Source organism: Ambystoma mexicanum, chromosome 7q (assembly GCF_040938575.1).
Source record: "Ambystoma mexicanum isolate Mex_15411 chromosome 7q, UKY_AmexF1_1, whole genome shotgun sequence".
Lineage (NCBI taxonomy): Eukaryota > Metazoa > Chordata > Amphibia > Caudata > Ambystomatidae > Ambystoma > Ambystoma mexicanum.
In genome coordinates this window covers 569,749,892-569,775,561 of record NC_090941.1, presented here as the reverse complement: position 1 = coordinate 569,775,561, position 25,670 = coordinate 569,749,892, and the positions used below count along the sequence as shown (strand labels likewise).

The 25,670-nt window shown below is 52.4% G+C and overlaps 1 protein-coding gene across 1 annotated transcript in view; it reads right to left on the bottom strand.

The window, feature by feature from the left end:
- The window catches only part of VPS36 (vacuolar protein sorting 36 homolog), a 427,280-nt gene that overhangs the window by 25,069 nt on the left and 376,541 nt on the right, over positions 1-25,670 (bottom strand). Inside the window, exons 11-12 of the mRNA XM_069639283.1 lie at positions 24,017-24,081; positions 6,397-6,481 (exon numbers count right to left, since the gene is read on the bottom strand). Coding sequence (XP_069495384.1) covers positions 6,397-6,481; positions 24,017-24,081 — 150 coding nt within the window. The remainder of the gene's footprint in view (positions 1-6,396; positions 6,482-24,016; positions 24,082-25,670) is intronic.

Sequence of the window (25,670 nt, the reverse complement as noted above, 5' to 3'; positions counted from 1 at the left end):
ATCTCTGCGGGAGTTGTAAATGTCCAAATACTATGATCTCAGGAGCCAGGCTGCTAAGTTCATGGTCTGAGGGCATGGATGCAGTGTCCTGCCCTTGTCCTGTGACAGCATGTTGTACGGGCAGAGAAGTTTCACTGGAGGAGATAGAGACATCTCCATCAGGTGAGCGAACCATGGCTGCCGGGCCCACATATGGGCCACTAGTATCATGGTAACTTGTTCCTGGTGCATCTTGTGCACAATCTTGTTGAGAAGGTGAGTCGGGGGGAAAAGCGTAAACAAATTTCCCTGACCATGGAATGGATAGACCGTTCCCCTTGGATTGGTTCTGGGGGTATCTGGAGGCGTAATCTTGGCATTGTGAGTTCTCCAGAGTTGCAAACAGGTCTATTTCTGGGAATCCCCATTGTGTGAAAACGTCGAAGACTATGTCTTCGTGTAAACGCCATTCGTACTCTGAGGGCAGAGGGAAGTCTCTGCTGAGTTCGTCTGCTAGCAGATTGAGTTCCCCTGGTACATGCTGTGACAGTAGGAACATGTTATGTCTGAGAGCCCACTTCCAGATGTTCTGGGACAGCTTGGACAGTCCTGGAGAGCGAGTGTCCCCTTGTTTGTTGCGGTAGTACATGGCTGTGGTGCTGTCCGTGAGGACCATCACTGTCTTCCCTTGTAGGTGTGTCTGGAAGGCTTTTAGTGCCTTAAACTTACTGGAGCTACTGGCTGTGTTCATGTGCTTGGGTGCTACGCTCGGAGTCCAAACTCCGGGAGCAGTCTGATGGGATAGGTGAGCCCCCCATCCTGTGAGGGATGCATCTGTGGTTAGAGTGGCTTCCACCTGCGGGGGTGGCGAATGGTTTTCCTATTACCAGGTTTTCCTTCGACCAACACCGTAGCGAGAGAACCAAGGCCTGCGAGACCACCACTAGATCGTCCCATTGTCCGCTGGCCTGACACCACTGGCTGTTGAGCCACTCTTGCATTGGGCTCATGCGCAGGCGCGCGTGAGGTACCAAATAAATACATGATGCCATCATTCCTAGCAAGCGCATTGCTTTGCGTACCGTCACCTCTCGACCTGCCACATATTGAGGGATCTGAAACAGCATGTTTTGGACCCTCTTGTTGGAGGGGGAAGACGAGGCTGTCCTTTGTTCGAATTAGAGCCCCTAGGAATTGTTTGATCTGTCTGGGGTCTAAGCTGGACATCTTCTCGTTGATGGAGAAGCCCAGTTGGAACAAAAGGTCTACAGTCTTTTGGGTATTTGAGAAGCATGTTTCGTAAGAATCCCCTGTTATGAGCCAATCGTCGAGGTAAGGGTATACTGGGATCGACAACCTGCGCAGGTGGGCCGCTGCCACTGCCAGTACTTTCGTGAATACCCTCGGTGCTGATGCTATCCCGAAGGGTAGCACTCTGAACTGGTAGTGTTTGCCCTCTATCATGAACCTGAGGTATTTTCTGTGCGCTGGCAACATTAAAATATGAAAGTATGCATCTTTCATGTCCAGTGTTGTCATGTTATCTCCTTGTGATAGCAGGGGGATCACTTCCTGTAAGGTCACCATACGAAACTTTTGAGGTTTGACAAATTTGTTCGCTGGGCGCAGATCTAATACAGGGCGCATGGTTAAGTCCTTTTTGGGTACAAGGAAGTACACTGAATAAATACCATCCGTTACCTGAGATAGAGGCACGACCTCTATAGCTCTTTTTTCCAGTAGCTGGTCCACTTCTTGCAGAAGGATGGCGAGGTGTTCTGGTGTCATGCGTCGTCCCCTTGGGGGTCTGTACGTTGGGGAACTCTTGAATTCTATACAGTAACCCCGGGCTTTGGTTGATAGTACCCAGCGGGCTGATGTTATTCCCTCCCATGCTGGAAGAAAGGATGTTAACCAGCCCCCGACCGGCAATGCATGGGAGGGGACCCGAATCTTCAAGTCATTTGGTGTTGGTGGCTTGGGAACCTCTTGGGGTGGAACCCCAACCTCTCCCTTTGCCACAGCGTTGTCCTCTCTGGTTGAATTGCCCACTGGTACCTTGGTTAGAGGACCAGTTGTTTGCAGAGTTTTGCTGCTGCTGATTTTGCTGCTGGCGTTGGCCTCGAAAAAAGCGCTTATTGCCATAGCCACGTTTGTTAGGAGGCCTAGAAATCTGGTCTAGCGTTTTGATGGTGTCAAACTCTTTCTTTGCCGTTTCTAGTGCCTCATCAACCGCCTTTCCAAAGAGGTTGGCATCTTCTATAGGCTTGTTGATTAGAGATGCTTGTGTTTCAGGTTTAAAGCCCGAATTACGCAGCCAGACATGGCGTTTGAGGAGTATTCCTTGGACTAGGGAACGGCCAGCCGTTTCTGCAGCATCTAGAGTGTTTTTCACGATGCTTTGGTTGACTAGGGTCCCTTCAGTAATCGTGGCCAGAAGCCGTGTACGTAGGGGTTCTGGTACCTCCTCGGTGTCCTTCCGTAGCTTTCTCCATTGTGCATCTGCGTAACTTGCTAGCAAGGAGTTGTTGTTTGCAATTCTTGCGGAAAAAGCAGCGGAGGCTGTGATCCCCTTTCCTAGGGCATACCATTTTTACCCTCTTTATCTGGTGGTGCCTCGCTGGTAGACAGCGGGAACCCTGCTCTTTTCCTTGTATTTGTCACCACTAGGGAGTCTGGTACAGAGTGGCCCCTGACGTACAACGGGTCTGAAAGAGAGGGACTGAATAGTTTTTCTATTCTCGTGTTAACCCGTCGGACCAACCCGGGTGTAGATAGTGAAGGGATAATTCGTCTCCTTACTGAGGCGAGGAGGGGAATGGTTTGGCTGACAGGGGGTTTCTCCTTGATTACCTTCTCCACAAAGTCAATGTCAGGAGAAATCTCCCCAGTGTCTATTTCGAAATGCGCTGCTTCCTTGCGTAGTAGTCCATTAAATGTAGGTTGATTGTCTACAGGTGACTTGTTTCTATTAGGTGAGTCCTTGGGAGGGGACAGGATTAGGGCATCAGGGTCCAAAAACGCTGATGGGGACTGCCAGGGCTGTGAAGCACCTTCCTCTGGGTCTTCTCCGAACCACCCCCCCACCTATATCTGGATTATCTTCAAAACCCTCCTCCTCTAGTTTTGTTCCTCTTCGTTGCCTAAAAGTTCGCCCTCCTCCTGAAAGTGGGGGTCCTCTTCAGTGAGGTCATAAATCTACACCCTCTTGGGAGGGATTAAACAGCCTAGGGAATTTAGCCCTAGGGTCCACCTGAGGTCCCTCTCTTGCCCTTTTGGGTGGTGGTAGGTTTTGAGTCTCCATAAACCTCTCCATCTTCTCCATACAGAACTGGAGTCTCTCCGTCTCTCCAGGGTCTCATGAGGTACCCCTGAGCGGTCTAGGGGGGGGGGATAGGGTTTTCGGCCTGAAAACCCTTTGACCTATCCCATCACGTCGAAGAAAGGTTTCCGTCGCCATCTGAAAAGCCTTCTGGCAGGCTAGGAGTCCCTTTAGATGAAGGGGGCAGTTCCTGCCTTCCTTCCGCCCTTTTCGGTGTTTCGCTAGCCTTCTGAGTGGTATTCGACGTATCTTTTGCCGTCCGCCTCTGGCTATCGGCGGAAACTATCCTCGCCAGGCTCTCGACGACTAATCTGTCTGTGGAGGGCTCTGGTATTGATGTTACGGGTGTCGCATGTTTAACGGCGACGGGTGCTCTCCGACGGAGCACTTCGTCTGGCCGTTTGGGGGTAGCGCCCTTATCTGGGGGAAGCCCAGTCGCTGGTCGCGTCTGCGGTTGCGAGGGGGGCTTAAGACTCTTACAGTCTGAGGAGGACGCCGATTGAACCTGCGTCTCCGTTGGCGCTGATGGTTTCTTCGTCTTAGACGAAGAAGAGCCGTGGGTTATGTGTTTATGGGATTGTTTTTTGTGTGCGTTAGTGTCGCCGGGGTGATCATCCCCATAAGCAGGGCGTGAGCCGAGCTCGTCGGGGCCGGGGACAGACGACGAGTAGCGCGAGCGCTCCTTACAGAAGTCTACGGGTGTCGGGTTATCACATTCCTCGTCACTTTCTGTGGCGGCAGCGGGTGAGGAATTGGACCTCGACATGGCGTAGGCCACCCACCTCTTGACCCTGCGGTCCTTTAAAGTCTTAGGCTTAAGAAGCTGACAAGCCGCGCAGCCGTCTTCCTTGTGGTCAAGGGGCAAGCAACGGTTACACCGTTTATGCTCGTCTTTCCAGGTGAACTTGCCCTTGCAACGCGGGCAAAACCTAAAGGGTGTCCTCTCCATAGCTGAGGAAATATTTTGCTGTGATAACAACCCCGAGGGAAAGGGAAGGGAAAAGGAAAGGCATTCTCAGAGAGAAACAAGAAATGTCCCACAACCCCACTCTCCCTACTGTCTTTTGGCCGGCGAGGCCAGGCCACGTGTTCGGCAGCGCCGAAGGATCTCCTCCGTCTCGTCCGCGCCGTCGAAGTTCTTACTCGGCGGAGAAACAGCTTTGCAGCTACGTCGAGGGAGGGATCTATGTAATAGATATTAATAAGTGACGACCAAAGGTCGAGTAAATGAATTTGCAATATCTCTCGAGGAGCTCTGCGTAAAGGCGACCAATATCTGGGCGGAAAAAAACAATCTGAGGGACCTCGACGCGTGAGGGATTGTGGGTACACCGCACGTCACTATAGGGATAGTGTTACAGACACGCCTTGTCGACGTCCCCTTTTCGACTACGAAAAACAAGATGCAATACTCTGCAGTGACCACTGGATGTCGGACTATGCACAGCATGCGATTCTAAGCAGATTAACAAACATCACAAATCTCAATTTCCATAGTTTTTGGTAGTGCTGTAGGGATTTGGGCTGTAAGTCCGTAGCTGAAATATTCGACGGAGAAAAGACCGAAAGTTATTTTTTCGAAAATAACTGTCTTCTCTCCCCTGAACATTTCAGACTTTGCCCTTGCCCCCACCCCCGTACTTACCTGTTGGGCGGCACACCTCCTTGTGTGCCGCCATCTCCAACATCCCTCTGTGACACTGGTTCCCTTCACTTACGTGCATGGGAACCAACCCTGCAGGGTCCTTTCCTTTTTTATTTTAATTATTTTTTTTAACCTTTTCTTTTTACATGGGTGTATCCCCTATGCAGGGGACACACCCGGAACACCCGAATGCGAAAATGCTGAACACGGGGAGCGGGGGACACCCCTGCAACCCCTGCTCCTCATGTTCGGTATTTTCCCATTCCTACGAATGGTACAGGCCTTTTTCGGTCTTTTGTACCATTCGTACGAATGGATACAGTCTTTTTGGGTGATTCTGTGCTGTAGAGCATTCTTTCAAGGACGAAGGGCTCCAGGAGTTGAAGGACATATGAAAGGGGCATACTTAAACGGTAAACAATGTAATAACTACTTCCCCAGATTAGGAGTTCCTCGCTTGTGCATAAAGAGCAAATGTTGCACGCCTAAGAAGGAATGTGGAAGAATGCACACCAGTTTACATTTTGAAGCAGATCATAAAATGGTCATCCCTTGGCCATACTGTAGAATTTATAAAAACACGAGGAAGCTGTTACATTGAGATATATGGACACTGGTAAAATGGATGCTACCACACTAAGGTGTCTCTTTCGTTTCCAAAAGTACGTGCTGAAATATAACATTCTGAGCTCGAACCCAATACTTTAGACTTGGTAACGTTTTGTGTAAAGACGGGTTCCTCAAATGCTTAGAAAAGTGCCACCATGCGGGAGCCGCTTTGAGGAAAATGTGTACACACAGAATACTGGCTCAACTACTGGCAACAGTTACTTACAAACGTTAACGAGCACTCAAACAAAAATGTTATGTACCAAAGTTCAAACCAGCACTTATGGACCAGTTAATAACTGTAGACCAACGTGTGGGGCATGTACATTAATAAAAAAAAATAAAGAAATAAGGGCACTGTCAAAGTGAACAATATTTCCAAAAACAGAATGGCATTGCTCACTGTGCATTAAGCCGTACACTGAACAGAAACTCAGTCTAAACCTCTCAATACCTATTGCAGTAAGAAAAAGTATCCTCAGTAATCGGACACAATATACCAAATTACAACAAAAAAAAAAGCCAATGTTTGTGGAATTACTGAACCAACAAACTATAGCCTTGGATAAAGAACAGAAAAAATACATAGGAATGTGTGAAAGGAACATAAACCACGGTCTGCAGCCACTTGATAACAAGTCAGTTCTACCTTCCCTGCGTTAAAAAAAAAGTGTTAATAATTGGGGTTGTCAGCCACCCTAAAAAAAACTAAGGTGTTCTTTTCGTACTGAAAACGGAAAGCATAGGCCATATTACGACTAGGAAATCCTACACAAAACAGTCTGCAACTAATATGGGTCATTTGTCAAAGCCAGAAGATGAAGGAAGGAAGCAGACATACAGTAGCGTAAGCAGCAGCCACCATTTCCTCTTCATTGTGGGACTGCAGCTCGACCACCATGACACCGCTGTCAAAAATGCGCAGCCTGCAAAATAAGAAAAGTATCAGAACAAGAGAGCAAATCAATTTTCAAGCACATAGATACATTATACACTTTGGGATATGTATGGCATGCTGTAGTTGCATCTAAATATATGTCATTTCTTAATAAAAAGAAATCCATAATGCACAATTGGTTACTTGCCTACAAACAATAATTGTCATGTTTCTTCAAGTGGAATAACTTTTTCTAAGGCGAATCTCAGAAGAGGTTGCTACAACAGACATCCTATCAATGGACATCCTCCTGGAGCAATCATTCCCTTCTCTCCTCTCATCTCTCTCCCTCTCTTCCCCCCCAGGTCAAGCCTATCCCAACATTGCCACCTACCTTCTCGGACATCCGGCCCACGAAGTGTGTGTCAGTTGAGGCTTTCGCAGCCACCTTCTCCCCTCCACTCAACCTCTGGCTGACTCACATCCGGACACAGCCCCGTCTCTGCTCTACTCTTCTATTTCCGATACTCTTGATGCTCTTGCCCTGGTCATGAGGATCCGTTTCAAGTCCAAAGACAAGTGCAATTCCTGGTATGACTCCAACCTAGCTACACTTAAACTTAAGTGTAGGGCGGCTGAGAGGAAATGGAGGGCTTCTTGTTCATCCTCTGACAAACTGGCCGGTCCCTTGCTCCAAAAGGCAATACCAACTCTCTGTCCTCACCAAGAAGAGAGTCCACATTCAAGCCTGTGCCTCTGCGGCATCTAACAACTTGGCTGAACTCTTTAAAATCTGCAAGGAGCTTGCCAACCCTGCAGCATTCTCTACCTCTCCTGTCGCCTCCCAGGCTCGCTAAAATGCCCTTGTCTCTCTTTATCTCAAAAACCCAGGACGCCTCCCTCTCGTCCCCTCCCCATCCTCTCCCTTCTCCGTCTGTGCATACTGACCCTCATTCAGCCACCCCCAACCTTCTTTCTCATCCTTTCCTCTTTTCTCCCCTGATGAGGTCTCTAGACAAGTCCAATCTTTGAAAGCCTCATCAAAACAGGTTCATCCCTGTTCCTCTAAAACCGTCAAGGACCACATTGATACCCTCGCTCCGGCCCTTACCAATTTCTGCAACCTCTCCTTTGCCTCAGGATCCTTCCCCACCCCTCTGAAGCACTCCCTTGTGCATCCTCTTCTCAAGAAACCCACAGCTGATCCTTCTCGTCTGGCCAACTATCACCCAATTTCCATTACTCCTTTTCTGGGCAAACTCCTTGAAAAGTTGGCCATCTCTAAGCTTAATCTTCATTCCGATTCTGTTGGCTGTCTCCACAACCACCAGTCTGGCTTCAGAGCTGCCAGAAGCACGGAAACTGCTCTCCTGAATATCCGTGAAGATCTGCTCTCCAACCTTGACTCTAACATTCCCTCGGTCCTCATCTTACTCCATCTCTCTTCTGTCTTTGACACAGTCAACCATACCATCCTGCTCAACCGTCTCTGTGATAAGGAACAAGTTACTTACCTGTAACTGTTGTTCTCCAGCATGGGTCTGGCATGGATTCACATGCTCATGAATATTCCCTGTCGTCAGGCCGGGAATCCTCGGTATAGAAAAAAAATCATTATCAGTTTCGTTTCTGATCTGTCTTTCTTAGTAGTAACCAATCACTGGTCTCTGGGTCATACTGCCCCCAGCCAATGACTGCCCTCGCCCTAAACCCCGCCTCCGGCAGCCATCCTCAGATTTGGTAGCACGTAAAGTGGCAGTATGACCAAGTGAAGAGCCGCAGAGAGGTAGGCGGGAGGGTTCGCATATGAATCCATGCCAGACCCATGCTGGAGAACAACAGTTACAGGTAAGTAACTTGTTCCTTCTCCAGCATGGGGTCTGGCATGGATTCACATGCTCATGAATAAGAGAATACATAGCAGTACACACATGCACAACCACGGGAGGTGGCAACAGGCTCAACATGAAGCAATACAACAACTCAACATTAAGCAACTCTTACCTCCTCACCAGGCTCACCTAAGGCGAACAGGTTGCGCAGCACTGCTTGGCCGACCCTGGACTCCTCCCTGGAGTCCCGATCGACGCAGTAGAATCTTGTGAAGGTGTGCGTCGACCTCCACGTCGCAGCCCTGCAGATGTCCAACAGGGGCACACCAGACAGGAACGCCGTGGTAGCAGCGATCGCTCTGGTCGAATGGGCTCTCGGACGGCCGGGCAGCTGTTGGTTTGCCAACCGGTGACAGTGCATGATGCAGCCGGAGAGCCATCTGGAAATGGAAGTCGAGAGAGCCTTCCCTTGATTCACAGTCCCAAAGTTCACAAACAGCTGTGACGTCTTCCGAAAACTCTTTGTGCGGTCCACGTAGAACTTCAGCGCTCTAGCTACATCCAGCGAGTGCAAAGTCCTCTCGGCCGGCGACGAAGGCGACGGGAAGAAAACCGGCAACACCAAGGGCTCGTTGAGGTGGAAGTCCGACGGCACCTTGGGCATAAAGGATGGGTGTGTCCTCAGCACCACCCTTCTGTCATGAAAAGTCAAGTATGGAGGCTTGCAAGATAGGGCCTGGATTTCTCCCACTCGTCGTGCGGAGGTGATGGCCACGAGGAAAGCTGTCTTCCATAACAGGAACTTCAAAGGTGCCGAATGCATAGGCTCGAATGGGGCCCCCATGAGCTTGGTCAGCATCACATTAAGTTCCCACGTCGGGGCAGGAGCCTTCACCGGCGGGAATGATCGGAATAGTCCCTTCATTAATTCTTTCACCAGGCGATGAGACCACAAGGACGCCCGACCCGTCGTCCTGGTATATCGGGAGATTGCAGCCAGATGTATTTTGATGGAGGCGTGAGCCAGTCCAGCTTTGGCCAGCGACAGTAGGTACGGCAGTACTTGAGGGGCTGTAATCCGCAGAGGGTTAATCTCCTGTGCACGGCACGAGACAGAGAACCTCTTCCATTTATGCCCGTAGCACTTGAGAGTTGAGGACGCCCTGGCCTTTGCAAGAACCTCTCTGCAGTCGGCCGGGATGTCGTACCCTCCAAACTCTAGTGCTGCAGGAGCCAGGCCTGCAAGTTCAGCGACTCTGGGTTGTGGTGAAGAATGGCGCCTCCTTCTCTGGAGAGAAGGTCTGCGTCTGTCGGCAGCTTGACTGGTGGGGACGTTGACAAGTCCAGAAGGTCCGGGAACCAGATCTGTCTCGGCCACGCCGGTGCGACGAGGATCATCCTGCACCGGGACCTCTTGAGCTGGTTGATGAGCCGGAGCAGCAATGGCAGCGGAGGGAACGCATAAAGAAATAGGCCGTCCCAGGTGAACAAGAAAGCATCGCCCATGCTCCTCGGCTGGGGGAACCTGCTGGCGAACCTCCGGCACTTGGAATTCGTCGCCGTCGCGAAGAGATCGATTTGGGGTTCGCCCCATCGTCGGAAGAGTCGATCCACTTGATCCTGGCGTAGTTCCCACTCGTGGCACAAGTGCAGCTCCCTGCTGAGTGAGTCGGCGATCGTGTTTTTTATTCCTGCCAGATGAAACGGCACCAGAAACATCCCTTGGGCGACGGCCCAATGCCACAGATCCTGGGCTTCCTTGGATAGGGCCGGGGACCTGGTTCCGCCCTGCTTCCGGATGTAGAACATCGTGGTGGTGTTGTCGGTGAAGATCCTCACCACCTTGCCCTTGAGGGACGGAAGAAAGGACCTGAGGGCCCAGAACACTCTGCAGAGCTCCAAGATGTTGATGTGGAGAGACCTCTCCTCCGGGAGCCAAAGGCCTCTCGCGTGAAGATCTCCGGAGTGTGCTCCCCAACCTTCCAGGGAGGCGTCCGTAGTCACCATCACCTGGTGAGCTGAGGTCTGAAAGTCCGTGCCCTCCGATAGATGAGAGCGGGTACCCCACCACCGGATCGCCTGACGGAACGTCTCGTTGAGAGGGATCCTGTCCTCGAAGCTGCCCGTCGACTGGATCCAGCGGGCGTCGAGGAACTCCTGTAAGGGTCTCATCCGAAGCCTGCAAAGGCGCACCAGATAAATGCAGGAGGACATCATCCCGAGGAGGGACTTGATAGATCTTACCCTGGCCATGTCCTTGGCCAGCAGACGCTGCACCTTGCCCAGAATGGTTCTGGTCCTTTCCTGCAACGGCGAGGCGAGCTGCGCCACTGTGTCGAGCTTGGCTCCCAGAAACAGAGCTACTTGCGACGGAATCAGGTGGGATTTTGGAAAGTTGATGGAGAATCCCAGGTCCGTGAGCAGCTGGACGGTCTTCGCAGTGTGCTCCACGGCGAGCTCCCTTGTCCTTGCCCGGATGAGCCAGTCGTCCAGGTAGGGGTAGACGTGGATCCCCTGTAGGCGCAGCCGCGCCGCCACCGGTGCGAGGCACTTGGTGAACACCCTGGGTGCCGACTTCAATCCGAACGGGAGGGCCTTGAACTGGTAGTGCCGCCCTTGGACCACGAACCTGAGGAACTTTCGGTGACTTTTTAGAATGGGGATGTGGAAGTACACATCCTCCAAGTCCAACGACGACAGGAAATCGCCCTCCTCTAGCTGTCCCAGCACATGCTGGAGGGTGACCATACGGAACTTCTGTGCCTTGATGTACTTGTTCAGTCGTCGTAGGTCCAGGATGGGGCGCCATCCTCTTGTCTTCTTTTTTACGAGGAAGTACCTTGAGTAAACTCCGGAGCCCCGAAGCCTCTTTGGGACGAGCTCGATGGCACCCTTCTTGAGCATCGCCCTTACTTCCGACAGTAGTTGAGGGACGTGATTTTCCTTCCTGGCCACGGGTGGAACACGAGGGCACTTCTTCTGAAACTCAAGGGCGTGCCCTTGGGCCAGGGCGTCCAGCACCCAACGGTCAGTGGAGATGGACTCCCACACACTGACAAACCTCGCCAGCCGGCCTCCCACCGGGGTGCTTCGGCGGGGGCCCGACCCCACGGTCGGTTCAATCTTGTTTGGAGGCCACCTTGCCCCCTTGACCTCCTTGTCGACGACGACGGGCACCACCTGACTTGCGCGTCCCCTGTAGGCTTCCTGGGACGAAGATCTTGCCGCTTGGCGGTAAGTGGAGGAGCCACCGCCGGATCCCTTGGAGGCACCTTGTCGGCCTGCGGAGCTCCGAAAGGACGGCCGTCATCGTTGGAGCACTCCCAGTGCCCGGGCAGTCTGTGTCTGTCTTGATGGCCTGAAGGGACTCATCAACCGCCTTCCCAAACAGGTTGTTCCCGTCGAAGGGCATGTCCAAGACCTTGGTTTGTACGTCCTGGCGGAAATCCGTGGCCTTGAGCCATCCTCGTCGTCTCAAGCAAACACTGTTGCCCAACTGACGGAAACCGGTGTCGGCGATGTCAGTTGCCAGCGTGATGGTGTGGTCCAAAGTGATCTCCACCTCCTGTAGGATTTCAAGGGCCTCAGCCCTTTTGGCGTCCGGAAGGAAGTCTAACAGAGGGGCGATTTTGAACCACAACTCCCTGTCGTAGCGGGCTACGATAGCGAGGGCGTTGGACGCCTTGATAGTCATCGCTGCGGATGAGATGATCCGTCGCCCCATCGTATCCAACTTCCTGCCCTCGCCGTCCGGCGGGAAGTTGATGTCGAGGCCGATGCCCCCCCAGCTTTCTTCTTTGCCGCCACCGAGACGACCGAATCCGGGGTAGGTTGTGCCCGAAGGCACAGGGGGGAAGCGTCGGGGACCCGGTACTTCTTCTCGTACCAGTCCCTCTTTGCCGGCGCCGTGACAGGGTTCTTGAGGAGGGCGAGCCCCTCATCCCAGATTTCATCAAGAAGCGGTACGGCGAGGACCGTCTTCCTTTTAGCCTTGCGCCGTTGGTAAAGGAACCCTTCTTTCTTCTTTTCTTCTGGGCAGAGCTGAAAAGGCTTGGATGCCCTGGAAATAATGGCATGAAAGGATCCGATCTCGTCGTGCGGGGACGCCGGAGCAGGGGGGACGGGGGACATGTCCCGTCGTCGCCTCAGTCGTCATCTTTACCTGTCTTAGCCGTGTTTGTGCCTGTATCATCCCCGTGGGTAGTAGACCGGGGGGAAGGCAGAGCAGGCCGCAGAGGTGGGAGAGGTGGCGTAGGATGCGTCCTCCTCCTCTTATGCGGTGGACTCTCCGAAGGTTCTGGCTCCGGTTCCCCCGTCGGGTCTGGCTCAGGTACCTCCGTCGGGGGAAGGGGCAACCTTGTCCTCATCTCTGAGCATAAGGACTGAATCGCTGACAAAATGGCCACCGAGGTGTCCTGCTGCGCCGGAAACGACGGGCGCGAGGGCTCTTGAGGAGCCTTGTCGGCGACACCGTCGCTCTCGTCGTCACCCTCGTCGGGATCCCTCCCGATGGGCTGGGCCTCTTCCACGACTTCGATGAGCTCTTCTTCAGAGGTCGTGTCCGTATCCACGATGGCCATCAACCCCTCCCCCAACTTCTCCAACGAGGACTTTGTGGGGGTCTTCTCAATGGGCCTGAAAGACGACTCCCTCCGTGGTGGCAGGGCGACTCTGGGTCCTGAGGGCGCCTCCACTGGTGTAGCCTCCACAGGCTGAGCCAGGGCCACGGCGACATCCTCAATCGAGGTCTTAGCAGGGTGAATTAAGGCCATCGCCACCTTCTGGACGCCTGGGGCCTTCACCTTGGGGGAGGGTCCGAGCCTCGCTCCGCCTCTGCCGGAATCTTCGAGATCGACCGGGGCCTCTCCAGAAGCTTTGCCGGGTTCTCGGACGTCCTTTTACCCGAGCCAGAGCGTTGGCTCGTGGTTGATGGCGCCGGGGAGGATGCCCCTTGCCTGGCAGCCAAGGAGCCCGACTGTTCGGCGCTCCCGGTGCCCGCGGACTCGCGGTGCTTAGCCTTTTGTTGGGCCCCCGTCCCCGGGGCACCCTCACAGGACTTAGAAGACAGCTCGAACTTCTTTTTCTTCTTCTCGCCTGACGGGCTCTTCCCTTCCAGCCAGTTGGTGAGACGGAGGTGGCGATCCTTCATGGTCCGCTCCGACATGTTCCCACAAAACGCACAGTCCTTCTCCTTGTGCGTCTTGTCCTCATGGAGACAGTAGGGGCATAACGAATGCACGTCCTCCTTGAAAACATTCTGAAGTTGGCATCCAGGCCAGGTCCTTAACAGCTTCCCGGGCGTCGAGCTTCCTTTCTCCTGGGCCATGTCCGGGGTAGGCCTCGGAACTTCTGAAATCCTCCAAAAGCGTAACTCAACGAAATCTTCACCCTTGAGGGGCGTAGAAAACTCTGAAACGGATCCCTGTTGATCGGATGTAGAAACGGTGGAGCTTGAGGCTCTGTTTAACCGAAAAATGAGAAAAATCTCCTGAAAAAGCGCGAAAACGCAGCAAAAGCTCGAGAGCTACAGCACGAGGACTCCCAACACTTGAACGTGCGGTAAAAATCTGAGGATGGCTGCCGGAGGCGGGGCTTAGGGAGAGGGCAGTCATTGGCTGGGGGCAGTATGACCCAGAGACCAGTGATTGGTTACTACTAAGAAAGACAGACCAGAAACAAAACTGATACTGATTTTTTTCTATACCAAGGATTCCCGGACTGACGAGGGGGAATATTCATGAGCATGTGAATCCATGCCAGACCCCATGCTGGAGAACCTGGGTATCACTGATCAGGCTCTGGCCTGGCTGACCTTTCATCTCTGATCATCCCTCCCAGGTCAAACATGGGTCCTTCCTATCATCTATCACCCTCGCTACCTGTTGTGTCCCCCAGGGGTCTAACCTCTCGTCCTGGCTTTTCAACCAATATCTGGCAACTCTCGCCCACTGCATTGCCATTTTCTGCTCCTTTCCAGTGCTATGCGGACGACAACTCATTTTCAGGCTGCCCTCGGCCACCTCCTCTCCTTCTCTCATCTTTCAGGATTGGTGTGCCACCAACGATCCTTGCCTGAATGCAAGACAGAGATCCTCCTCATCGGCACACCTTCACCCTCCTTTCCCCTCAATCTCTAGCCGGCCTCTCTTGGCCCTCCTCCTACCCCTACCTGGGAGGCTAAGAACCACATGGTCATCTTTGACTCCACACTTTCCTTCTCTGCCCACATCTGAGGTCTCTAAAAAGTCAAACTTCCTACTGCACCTCCTCAGAGGTATTCTGCATTTCCTCTCTTTCTCCCAGATGCTCACCATCTACCAAGCACTGGTTCCCTCTAGGTTGGACTATTGTAACAGCCTCTTTCTAAACCTACCTGCCTCTACTCTCTGCCCTCTACAACTAATCCAGAACAGGACTGCATGACTTGTCCTTTGCCTCAAGCCCTGGGATCGTATCTCTCCAGCTCTGAAATCTCTCCATTGGCTCCATATGGTTTATAGTCATTCCCTCGACAGCCAAAGCATCTAATGCCATACCATCTATAAAAAAAGCATCTAATGCATTTTCTTTTAATTTTTTTTAAAGGGGGGTTTCCCCTAACCCTGCTTTTTTTAACCTTAAAAACATTTATTAAACTAAACCCTTTACCATCTAAAAAAAATGCATTATATGCTTTTTTTAGATGGTTTGGCTGTCGATGCTTTGGTTGTCAATGCAATGACCGGATACTGCTCCATATCCCTCTGCAAATATATATCCCCTCTCGAACTCTTCTAATTCCCTCAGGGTCAGTCGTTTTTCTAAGAAACGAGCTGGAGGTAGATCTCGGTCTTCGCCTGGGGCCTCACTCTGGAACAGCCTTCCTGCCACTCTGAAACGTGAGGAGAACCATCTCCGGTTCCGGATGCACCTCAAGACCTTCCTCTTTGATTCTGCCTTTGTCCCTCTCGCCCCTGCTGATCTGTTCTCTCTCTGCATCGTGCACATAGCCTACCCTTGGTCTTCCAGGCCCAGGTACCTGCTCACCCTGCCATCCTCCCGCACTGCCTCCGGCCCCCCCTTGCACTGGGGTTGTATCTGTACCCATACAGTCCCCTCACCCCCTTTTGTTGCCTTTATTATTTATTTCTCCTTTGCTCCGCACTTCTCACCTCCCGCTTCCCTTCCCCTTGCATGCACTTGTCCCCTCTCCGTCTCCCATGCACTTGCGCGTTCTCAATGTCACTGGGCCTAGTAAGATTGTTGTTTTTGTTCTCCCCTGTTCCACTCCCTTGCCTTGACGCGCTCGGAAACACTTGTGTGCAAGCGTGATAGAAGGAACAAGTTACTTACCTGTAACTGTTGTTCTCCAGCATGGGTCTGGCATGGATTCACATGCTCATGAATATTCCCCGTCAGGCTGGGAATCCTCGGTAAAGGAAAATCAGTATCAGTTTCATTTCTGATCTGTCTTTCGTAGTAGTAACCAATCACTGATCTCTGCGTCATACTGACCAGCCAATGACTGCCATCTCCCTAAGCCCCGCCTCTGGCAGCCATCTTAGAATTTGGTAGCAGGTGAAGTGGCAGTATGACCCAAGTGAAGAGCCGCAGAGGGGTAGGCGGGAGGGTTCGCATTTGAATCCATGCCAGACCCATGCTGGAGAACAACAGTTACAGGTAAGTAACTTGTTCCTTCTCCAGCATGGGGTCTGGCATGGATTCACATGCTCATGAATAAAAGAATACATAGCAGTACACACATGCACAACCACGGGAGGTGGCAAAGGCTCAACATTAAGCATTACATCCAAAACTCAACATTAAGCAATTCTTACCTCCTCACCAGGCTCACCTTAGGCGAACAGGTTGCGCAGCACTGCTTTGCCGACCCTGGACTCCTCCCTGGAATCCCGATCGACGCAGTAGAATTTCGTGAAGGTGTGCGTCGACCTCCACGTAGCAGCCCTGCAGATGTCCAGCAAGGGCACACCAGATAGGAACACCGTAGTAGCTGCGATCGCTCTGGTGGAATGGGCTCTCGGACGGCCAGGCAGCGGTCGGTTTGCCAACCGATGACAGTACATGATACAGCCGGTGAGCCATCTGGAAATAGAAGCCTTCGAGAGAGCCTCCCCTGATTGACAGGTCCAAAGTTCACAATAAGTTGTGACGTCTTCCGAAAACTCTTTGTGTGGTCCACGTAGAACTTCAGCGCTCTAGCCACATCCAGCGAGTGCAAAGTCCTTTCAGCCGGCGACGAAGGCGACGGGAAGAAAACAGGCAACACCAAGGGTTCGTTGAGGTGGAAGTCCGACAGCACCTTGGGCAAGAAGGAGGGGTGCGTCCTGATCACTACCCTCGTGTCGTGAAAAGTCAAGTACGGGGGCTTGCAGGAAAGGGCCTGGATCTCTCCCACCCGTCGTGTGGAGGTGATGGCCACAAGAAACACAGTTTTCCACGACAAGAACTTCAACAGAGCTGAGTGCAGAGGCTCGAACAGAGGTCCCATGAGCTTGGTCAGCACCACGTTGAGCTCCCACGCCGGGGCCGGGGCCTTCACCGGCGGGAACGATCTGAACAGTCCCTTCATTAATTTTTTCACCAGACGATGAGACCACAAAGACGTCCGTCCCGTGGTTCTGGTGTATCGGGAGATCGCAGCAAGATGAATCTTGATGGAAGCGTGCGCCAGTCCAGCCTTGGCCAGCGTCAGCAGGTACAGCAGTACTTGAGGAGCCATAATCCGTAGAGGGTTAATCTTCTGTGCGTGGCACCAGACAGAGAACCTCTTCCATTTGTGTCCGTAGCATTTAAGAGTTGAGGACGCCCTGGCCTTTGCAAGAACCTCTCTGCAGTCGGCCGGTATGTCGTAACATCCAAACTCTAATGCTGCATGAGCCAGGCCTGCAAGTTCAGCGACTTCGGGTCGTGATGGAGGATGGCGCCTCCTTCCCTGGAGAGAAGATCCGCGTCCACTGGCAGCTTGATTGACGGGGACGCTGACAAGTCCAGAAGGTCCGGGAACCATATCTGCCTCGGCCACGCAGGTGCGACGAGGATCATCCTGCACCGTGACCTCTTGAGCTGGTTGATGAGCCGGATCAGCAGCGGCAATGGAGGGAACGCATATAGGAACAGGCCCTCCCAGGGGAACGAGAAAGCATCGCCCATGCTCCTCGGCCGGGGAAACCTGCTGGCGAACCTCTGGCACTTGGAGTTCGTCGCCGTCGCGAACAGATCGATCTGGGGTGTGCCCCACTGTCGGAAGAGGCGGTCCACTAGATCCTGCCGTAGTTCCCACTCGTGGCACGAGCGCAGCTCTCTGCTGAGCGAGTCGGCGATGGTGTTTTTTATCCCTGCCAGATGAAACGGCACCAGAAACATCCCTTGGGCGACGGCCCAATGCCACAGATCCTGAGCCTCCTTGGACAGGGCTGGTGATCTGGTACCGCCCTGCTTCCTGGAGTAGAACATGGTGGTGGTGTTGTCGGTGAAGATCCTCACAACCTTGCCCTTGAGGGACTGAAGAAAGGACCTGAGGGCCCAAAACACTGCCCGGAGTTCCAGGACGTTGATATGGAGGGACTTCTCCGTCAGCAGCCAAAGGCCTCTCGCGTGCAGATTTTCAGTGTGCGCTCCCCACCCTTCCAGGGAGGCATCCGTGGTCACTGTCTTCTGGTGGCCCGGGGTCTGGAAGTCCATGCCCGCCATCAGATGCGCGTGGGTGCCCCACCACCGGATCACTCGTCGGAAGCTCTCGTCGAGTGTGATCCTGTCCTCGAAGCTGCCCGTCGTCTGGATCCAGCGAGCTTCCAGGAACTCCTGCAACGGGCGCATCCGAAGCCTGCACAGGCGGATGAGATAAATGCAGGAAGACATCATTCCGAGGAGGGATTTGATGGACCTCACCCTGGCCGCGTCCGCAACCAGTATCCGCTGCACCTTTCCCAAGATGGCCCTCGTCCTTTCCTCCGATGGAGGCCAGAAGCGCCACTGTGTCGAGTTTCGCTCCCAGAAACAGTGCGTCTTGCGCGGGCACCAGGTGGGACTTGGCGTAGTTTATGGAGAATCCCAGGTCCTTGAGTAGTTGGACGGTCCTCGCTGTGTGCTCCGCGGCGAGCTCCTTTGTCTTTGCTCGGATGACCCAGTCGTCCAGGTAGGGGTAGACGTGGATCCCCTCCAGGCGCAGCCGTGCCGCCACCGGTGCGAGGCACTTGGTGAACACCCTGGGTGCCGACCTCAATCCGAAGGGAAGGGCTCTGAACTGGTAGTGACGCCCTTGGACCACGAATCTGAGAAACTTTCGGTGTCCCTTTAGGATGGGGATATGGAAGTAGGCATCCTCCAAATCCAACGACAGGAAATCGCCCTCCTCCAGTTGACCCAGGACGTGCTGGAGGGTGACCATCCAGAACTTCTGTGCCTTGATGAATTTGTTCAGTCGTCGTAGGTCCAGGATGGGACGCCATCCTCCCGTCTTCTTCTTCACGAGGAAATATCTTGAGCAAACTCCGGAGCCCCGAAGCCTCTTTGGGACGAGCTTGATGGCGCCTTTCTTGAGCATCGCCTTTACCTCCAAGAGAAGTTGAGGGACGTGATGTTCCTTCCTGGCCACGGGGGGGACGCGCGGGCACTTCTTTAGAAACTCGAGCGCGTGACCCTGGGCCAGGGCGTCCAGCAACCAACGGTCGGTGGAGCTGGACTCCCACACGCTGACGAAGTTCACCAGCCGGCCTCCCACCTGGGTGCTTCGGTGGGGGCCCGACCCCACGGCCGGTTCAGTCCTGCTTCGACGAGGCTTTGCCACCTTGCCCTCCTTGGCGACGACGGCGGGATCCGGCCGACTTGCCTCGTCCCGTGTAGGCTTCTTGCGACAACGAACGGGCCGCTTGACGATAGGTGGAAAATCCGCCGCCGGAACCTTTGGAGGCACCCTGCTTGCCTCCGCCGCTCTAAAAGGGTGTCCGTCGTTGCTGGAGAACACCAAGAGCCCGGGCCGTCTCCGTGTCCGTCTTGATGGCTTGTAGGGAATCGTCCACTGTTTTCCCAAACAGGTTGTCCCCGTCGAACGGCATGTCCAAGACTCTGGTCTGCACGTCCTGACGGAAGTTAGTTGCCTTGAGCCATCCACGCCCTCTAAGGCACACGCCGTTGCCCAACTGGCGAAATCCAGTGTCAGCGATGTCCGTCGCTATCGTAATGGCGTGGTCCGACGCCACTTCTCCTTCCTCCAAGATCTCTAGGGCCTCCGCCCTCTTGTCTTCTGGTAAGAAGTCCAGCAGGGGGGCGATTTTGTACCACAACTCCCTGTCGTAGCGGGCTATGATAGCCAAGGCGTTGGCAGCCTTAATCGTCGTCGCTGCCGATGAGATGACTCTGCGTCCCATCGTGTCCAATTTCTTTCCCTCGCCGTCCGGCGGGGAGATTGACGTAGAGGCCGAGGCTCCCCCCGCTTTCTTCCTTACCGCCGCAGAGACGGCCGAGTCCGGGGTCGGCTGTGCCCGAAGGCACAAGGGGGCCGCGTCCGGGACCCGGTACTTCTTCTCGTACCAGTCCCTTCTCGCAGGCGTTGTGGATGGGTTCTTGAGGAGGGCGAGACCCTCATCCCAGATATCGTCCAGTAGAGGTACAGCGAGGACCGTCTTCCTCTTGGTCTCGCGCCGTTGATAAAGGAAACCTTCCTTCTTCTCTTCCGGGCAGTGCTGGAAAAGCTCGGATGCCCTGGCGATCATGGCATGAAACGATCCAATCTCGTCGGGCGGGGAAGCCCGGGGAGGAGGTGACGACGGGAGATCCTCGTCGTAAACCTCCTCGTCTGTGCCCGTCGTGGCCGTGTCAGTCCCCGTATCATCCCCACGGGTCGTGGACGGGGAGGAGGGCTGAGCAGGGCGCGATGGTTGAAAAGGAGGTGGAGGATGAATCCTTCTTCTCTTAGGAGGAGGGCTCCCAGAAGGGCCTGGCTCCGGGTCCCCCGTCGGGAGAGGTTCCTCCGTTGGTGGTAACGGCAATCTCGTCCTTATCTCTGAGCATAAGGACTGTATAGCCAACAAATTGCCGCCGAGTTGTCTTGCGGCACTGGTTGAGGGGAGTCCGACGGGCGGTCAGGAGCCCCGTCGGCACCCTCGACGTTCTCGTCGTCTCCTACGTCGGGGTCCCTCCCGATGGGCTGGTCTTCTTCCACGACAACGCTGTGGCTTAAGACTTCGATCAGCTCCTCCTCAGAGGTTGAGGCCGAATCCACGACGACCTCCTGCCCCCCCCTTTTTCTTCTCCGTCAGAGGTTTCACGGGAGTCCTGTCGATGGGCATGAAAGAGGACTCCCTCCGCTGTGGCAGGGAGAATCTGGGCCCCGAGGTCGCCACCACTGGTGTAGCCTCCACAGGCTGAGCCAGGGCCGCCGCAACTGTCTTGATAGAGTCCTTGGCCGGATGGATTAAGGCTTTCACCACCTTAGGTGCGCTCACCGCCTTCTCCTTGGGGGAGGGTCACCGCCTTGCTCCCCCTCCGATGGGGCCTTCGAGCTCGACCGGGGTCTCTCCAGGAGCTTCGCCGGGTGCTCGGCCTTCCTCTTACCCGAGCCAGAGCGTTGGCTTGTGGTTGATGGCGCCGGGGAGGATGCGCCCTGCCTGGCGCCCGTAGAGCCCGACCGTTTGGCGCTCCCGGTGCCAGCGGACTCGCAGTGCTTGGCCTTCTGTTGGACCCCCGTCGCCGGGGCGCCCTCAAAGGTCTTCGAAGACCGCTCAGACTTCTTCTTCTCGCCTGACGGGCTCTTCCCTTCCAGCCAGTTGGCGAAACGCAGATGGCGGTCCTTCATGGTCCGCTCCGACATATTGCCGCAAAACGCACAGTCCTTCTCCATGTGCGTCTTGTCCTCATGCAGGCAGTAGAGGCAGAGGGAGTGTTCGTCCTCCTTAAAGACATTCTGAAGCTGGCATCCAGGGCAGACCCTGAACAGCTTTCTGGGCGTCGAGCTTCCCTTCTCCTGGGCCATGATCGAGATGGGCCTGAGAAACTTCTGGAGTCCTCCAAAAGCGTGGCTCGACGAAATCTTCACCCTTGAGGGGCGTAGAAGAATCCGATATGGGTCCTCGTTGATCGGATAAAGAAACGGTGGAGCTTGAGGCTCTTTTGACCGAAAAAGAGAAAATGTTCCTAATAAAAAGCGCGAAAAAAGCACTAAAGCTCGAGAGCAATAGCACGAGGATCCCAACACTTGAACGTGCGGTAAAAATCTGAAGATGGCTGCCAGGGGCGGGGCTTAGGGAGATGGCAGTCATTGGCTGTGGTCAGTATGACACAGAGATCAGTGATTGGTTACTACTACGAAAGAAAGATCAGAAACGAAACGGATACTGATTTTTCTTTACCGAGGATTCCCAGCCTGACGACGGGGAATATTCATGAGCGTGTGAATCCATGCCAGACCCCATGCTGGAGAAATAAAATAAAATATCAATATCAATGAAAATGCTTAACAGCAAATGCTTCCTTCAACGTTGATAGACTGAACTGTTTCTTTAGTTGGCAGTGAAAGCTTGCATATACTGGTTTTCAGGAAAGGAAAGGAAAGCAATTCATGTTTATGGGGGTCACTATGCCTTAATTAGATTGAAACTGAATTATTTATATCTGGTAAACAGTTGGCATTAGGCTGCCAATAACATGAAGCATAAGCTACGATATCTCGCAGGTGCTTAAACAGTCCTCACCATTAATTTCAGCTCCAGTTTCTATGCAGCATGTGGCTAATAAGGGGTCTGAAGCATTCAGTACAAAATACGCACGGCAGCGACACATGCACGCTTGCCTAGTCCCAGTTACCCTTCCTCCAGATGCAGGGGATATTTGTGTCATGGTGTGAGGATGAAAGCATTTTTTGATGGAGCATAAAAATATAGCAAAGCAAACAAGTCCCCGCCCCCTCCCTCTCGGCTTAGGCCCTGGCTACCTTAGTCCACACCCACCCGTTTCCCTTCCGCAATCCACCTGTGTGGTAATACCAGCAGGTATCTTTTATATCACGACAGAAAGGGCCGTCATAATGGTAGGTTGTTCGGAAGAATGGGGCCAAGAGTAGAAGACACACTAGAATGAGTGGCGTGTACTCCGTCAACTAGTCCCCCTTTCCTCAGAATCCCAGAATTTTGGGATACCATATTTAAGAATAAAGAGGCAGAGGGAGGAGAAAGCCCACACATGCACCAATTCAATAAAATATGTCCTTTAATAGAGACTGGCCAAATTGCGAGACAGTTCTTGAGCTCACGTCCAGTGTGCAGGGCTTACAAAACATGTCAAGAATACATATTGCTTAACTGCAGAAAACCGCCAACAGCATATGGCACTGAAATGACACAGAAGTCAATTTAGCACACAGAAAAAGCATGTGTGCCTGAGAAAGGAAAAAGGCAGCACACTCTACAGTACTCTGGCCCACGGTATAGTTTCCCCGTGAGCAATATATCTCGCTTTCTGCTGTGGGTAGAATAGATAAGCTTTTCAATGTAGGCTTTACAAAACAAGTACTTTATTTCCAGTCAAACTAAGGACTGCTAGTGTACTGCGACAAGTCTTATGTAGGACTGGCACCAACATAACACTTACTCTATTTAGACGATATAGACGTGGGGGGGGGGGGGGGGAGGACAGCGGCACCACTCCCAACCAGTATAAGAAGGAAAGAACCAGAAGACAGGCCCTGGTATGTGTACGCCCCAAGACTCTGGACCGTCCTGCTGGTCAACATCATAGACGCCCCCTCCCATCTACAGGTCAGGAAGGAGCTCAAGACCCTCCTCTTCAAGGCATGGCGCCTCCCTAACACCTAGGTCCACCAACTCCCCACCTTACCTGAGACTGGGTGATCTTCTCCCCACTGTTTCTTCCCCTGGTGACTTGTAGACCCATTGCTGACAAATTGATCATCTTCACCCACCTATGTTGTTAGCTCCCCACACCCTTGCTTCTCCGCTCCCCTCACCATGTCCGCCCCCCTATGATTGTAAAGTGCTCCGTTGCTTCTCGAAGCTAGGTCCACGCTCAATAAATACCCTAATAATACCAGCCAGTAGGGCCTGCCCCCAGTCGGTCACCATCATCACTCGGCTATGCATCTTATCCGTGAAACAGGTTTACATGAGGAGTGCACACATGTATTCTAAAGAAAAAAACAGAGGAGTTCCAAGAAAAAAAGAACGGGAACTATTTTCATGGTGGCGATGGGGCACTGTAAGAGGCGACAGGGAGCGAACGACAGAAGAAGCCGAGTGTGACGTAAGGCATCGGACCCCCTCCCCCACAGTGTGCTATTCAAGCTAATAAAGCAAGCTTTCCACTAATTCATTTCCCCAAGTGTAAAGATGTCAATAACTGTGGTAACGTGGACGATTTGTATAGTAATGTCCCATTTTTTATTGCAGTTTTTAAAATATATTCTTTTTAGTGCTGATTATTTGTACTGCTGTTTAGTGCTTGTTCATGGACCGAAACCTGTAACAAGCATGTTATCAAAGCAGGGAGGCGCAAAGCAGGTTCAAGCAAAATCCCACACACAGATTCCAGTCTAGGGAAAAAATACAGATCAAAGGTTTCACTTAGGAAATGGGATACACGTGTGGCCCTTGCAAGACTATGTGAAGTTAACTGTTCTTCCTGATTGCTGGTTTGCCTAAAGGAAGGAAGGAGGCCTTGGAATCCCACCCTTCTAAAAACACTGCTTCCGTTGCAGAGAGCCAGCCCATTCCAGAGCGGATGACATCATGGTCTCTCACCTCAGAGGCAGCTTCAGGGAGTCTAACATCTTGCACGCATTCACCAAATCCTCTGGAGAGAGCAACTATAAATACATGAAAAAAAGTAATGAGGCTCATATTGCAGTACACGTCAGCCACTTGCATGCAAAACAAAACCAAAATGCAATATTAGTGAAACAGAGTGCTAACGAGTGGCAGGCGCCGGTGTAATAACCACTTACATTGCGCATTTATGCAATGCACAACGTAAATGAAATGCCCTAAGGAGAAAATGAAGTTGAATATCCATCCATTGCTGACCGTGGAACAATCATGGCCGACTATGGTTTGTCAATGCTCATAAAGTAGGGTTTCTGGTGCTTGAAGAATTTGCTGTGTTATTACTCAGTTCAAAAGGTACTATGTTTAGTGACTTCCAAAGGTAAAAGCTTGAGTCAGCCGTGCCAGGATTTGAAGCTGTGACCCACATATACATATATACATTTCTCTGTAATGGGTGCCTGACGCAGAAACCAAATCTCACAAGAACACAACTACCGCCAGCAAAGAAGACCAGTCAGTGGAAGAATTTAAATATCTATGCAATTGAACAGTTCACTTGTAAAACTACTGTATTCATGGGGAAAAATTGCCATCATTTTCATTGTCACATAAACCAGAAAGTAAAATTGCATTAACAGTATAAATTGCAAGTAGTTGGCAAAACAATCATCCTCACCTGGACAATTCAAACAATTAATTGAAGTACTCAGTACAAATTCCTTACACTATTACAATATGAACAACAAAAACAAAATAAAATACAAATCCTGGAAAGGCACAAACCACACAAGATGTAGATACTTTGACAAACTCAAAAACACTTAATCAGGATTTTACAGGTGCAAATTTGATAAAAAATGTATATTTAGAGATGCTTAGGTGTAAGAGAAGGTGCAGCGTTTATCCATTCATCCCCCTTTGAATTAATATATATTCATGGCAGGCTGCCTTTGCCGATCAGTGCTCATTGGGAATAGTGCATATACGTGAATTTGCAGATGCCTCCGGAGACCCGGAAGCAGCAGTGGGCACACGAGGTAAGGAGTGAGGTCGGGGGGTTGGGGTTGAGCTTTGCAGAGGGGAGAGGCTTGAGGCAGTGCGAGGGAGGGGGCGGTTATCAAAGTCAGAGGGCCCAGCAAGAATCTGGGGACTAGGCAATTGGGTAGAGGAAGGGGATCAGCAAGCCTCTGGGGGTTATTGGGGTGTCCTCTGCACCAGAAAAGGAGAAGGGGTGGAGGAAACTGGTTTCAGCAAACACGGTCTTTGGGCAAAACCCACACCACATTTAAGGGGTTGGTCAACTTTTGATTGTCCATGTTCGTGTTGCTGAGGCCACTCCATCTAGCCTAGCCTGGTGTCCTGCTGTTGTCCAGGGGAAACAGTTAAAGATGTGATGTGTTGCTGATGAACAAGAGACTGCGGGATGTGATCTGTTACTCACGCATACTCCTGAATTTAATATTACGTTACCTGCTAATGTCCGTAGTGGAAGGATTTGTGTGTGATTGTACCCTTGTTGTCTCTCACACTTATGTTATAATAATTGTAAACTGTTATAGTTTACTGATTTCTAATCCACAATTTATTTTTAGAGGGACAAATACAGATCATCCACAATTCCACTTCGTGC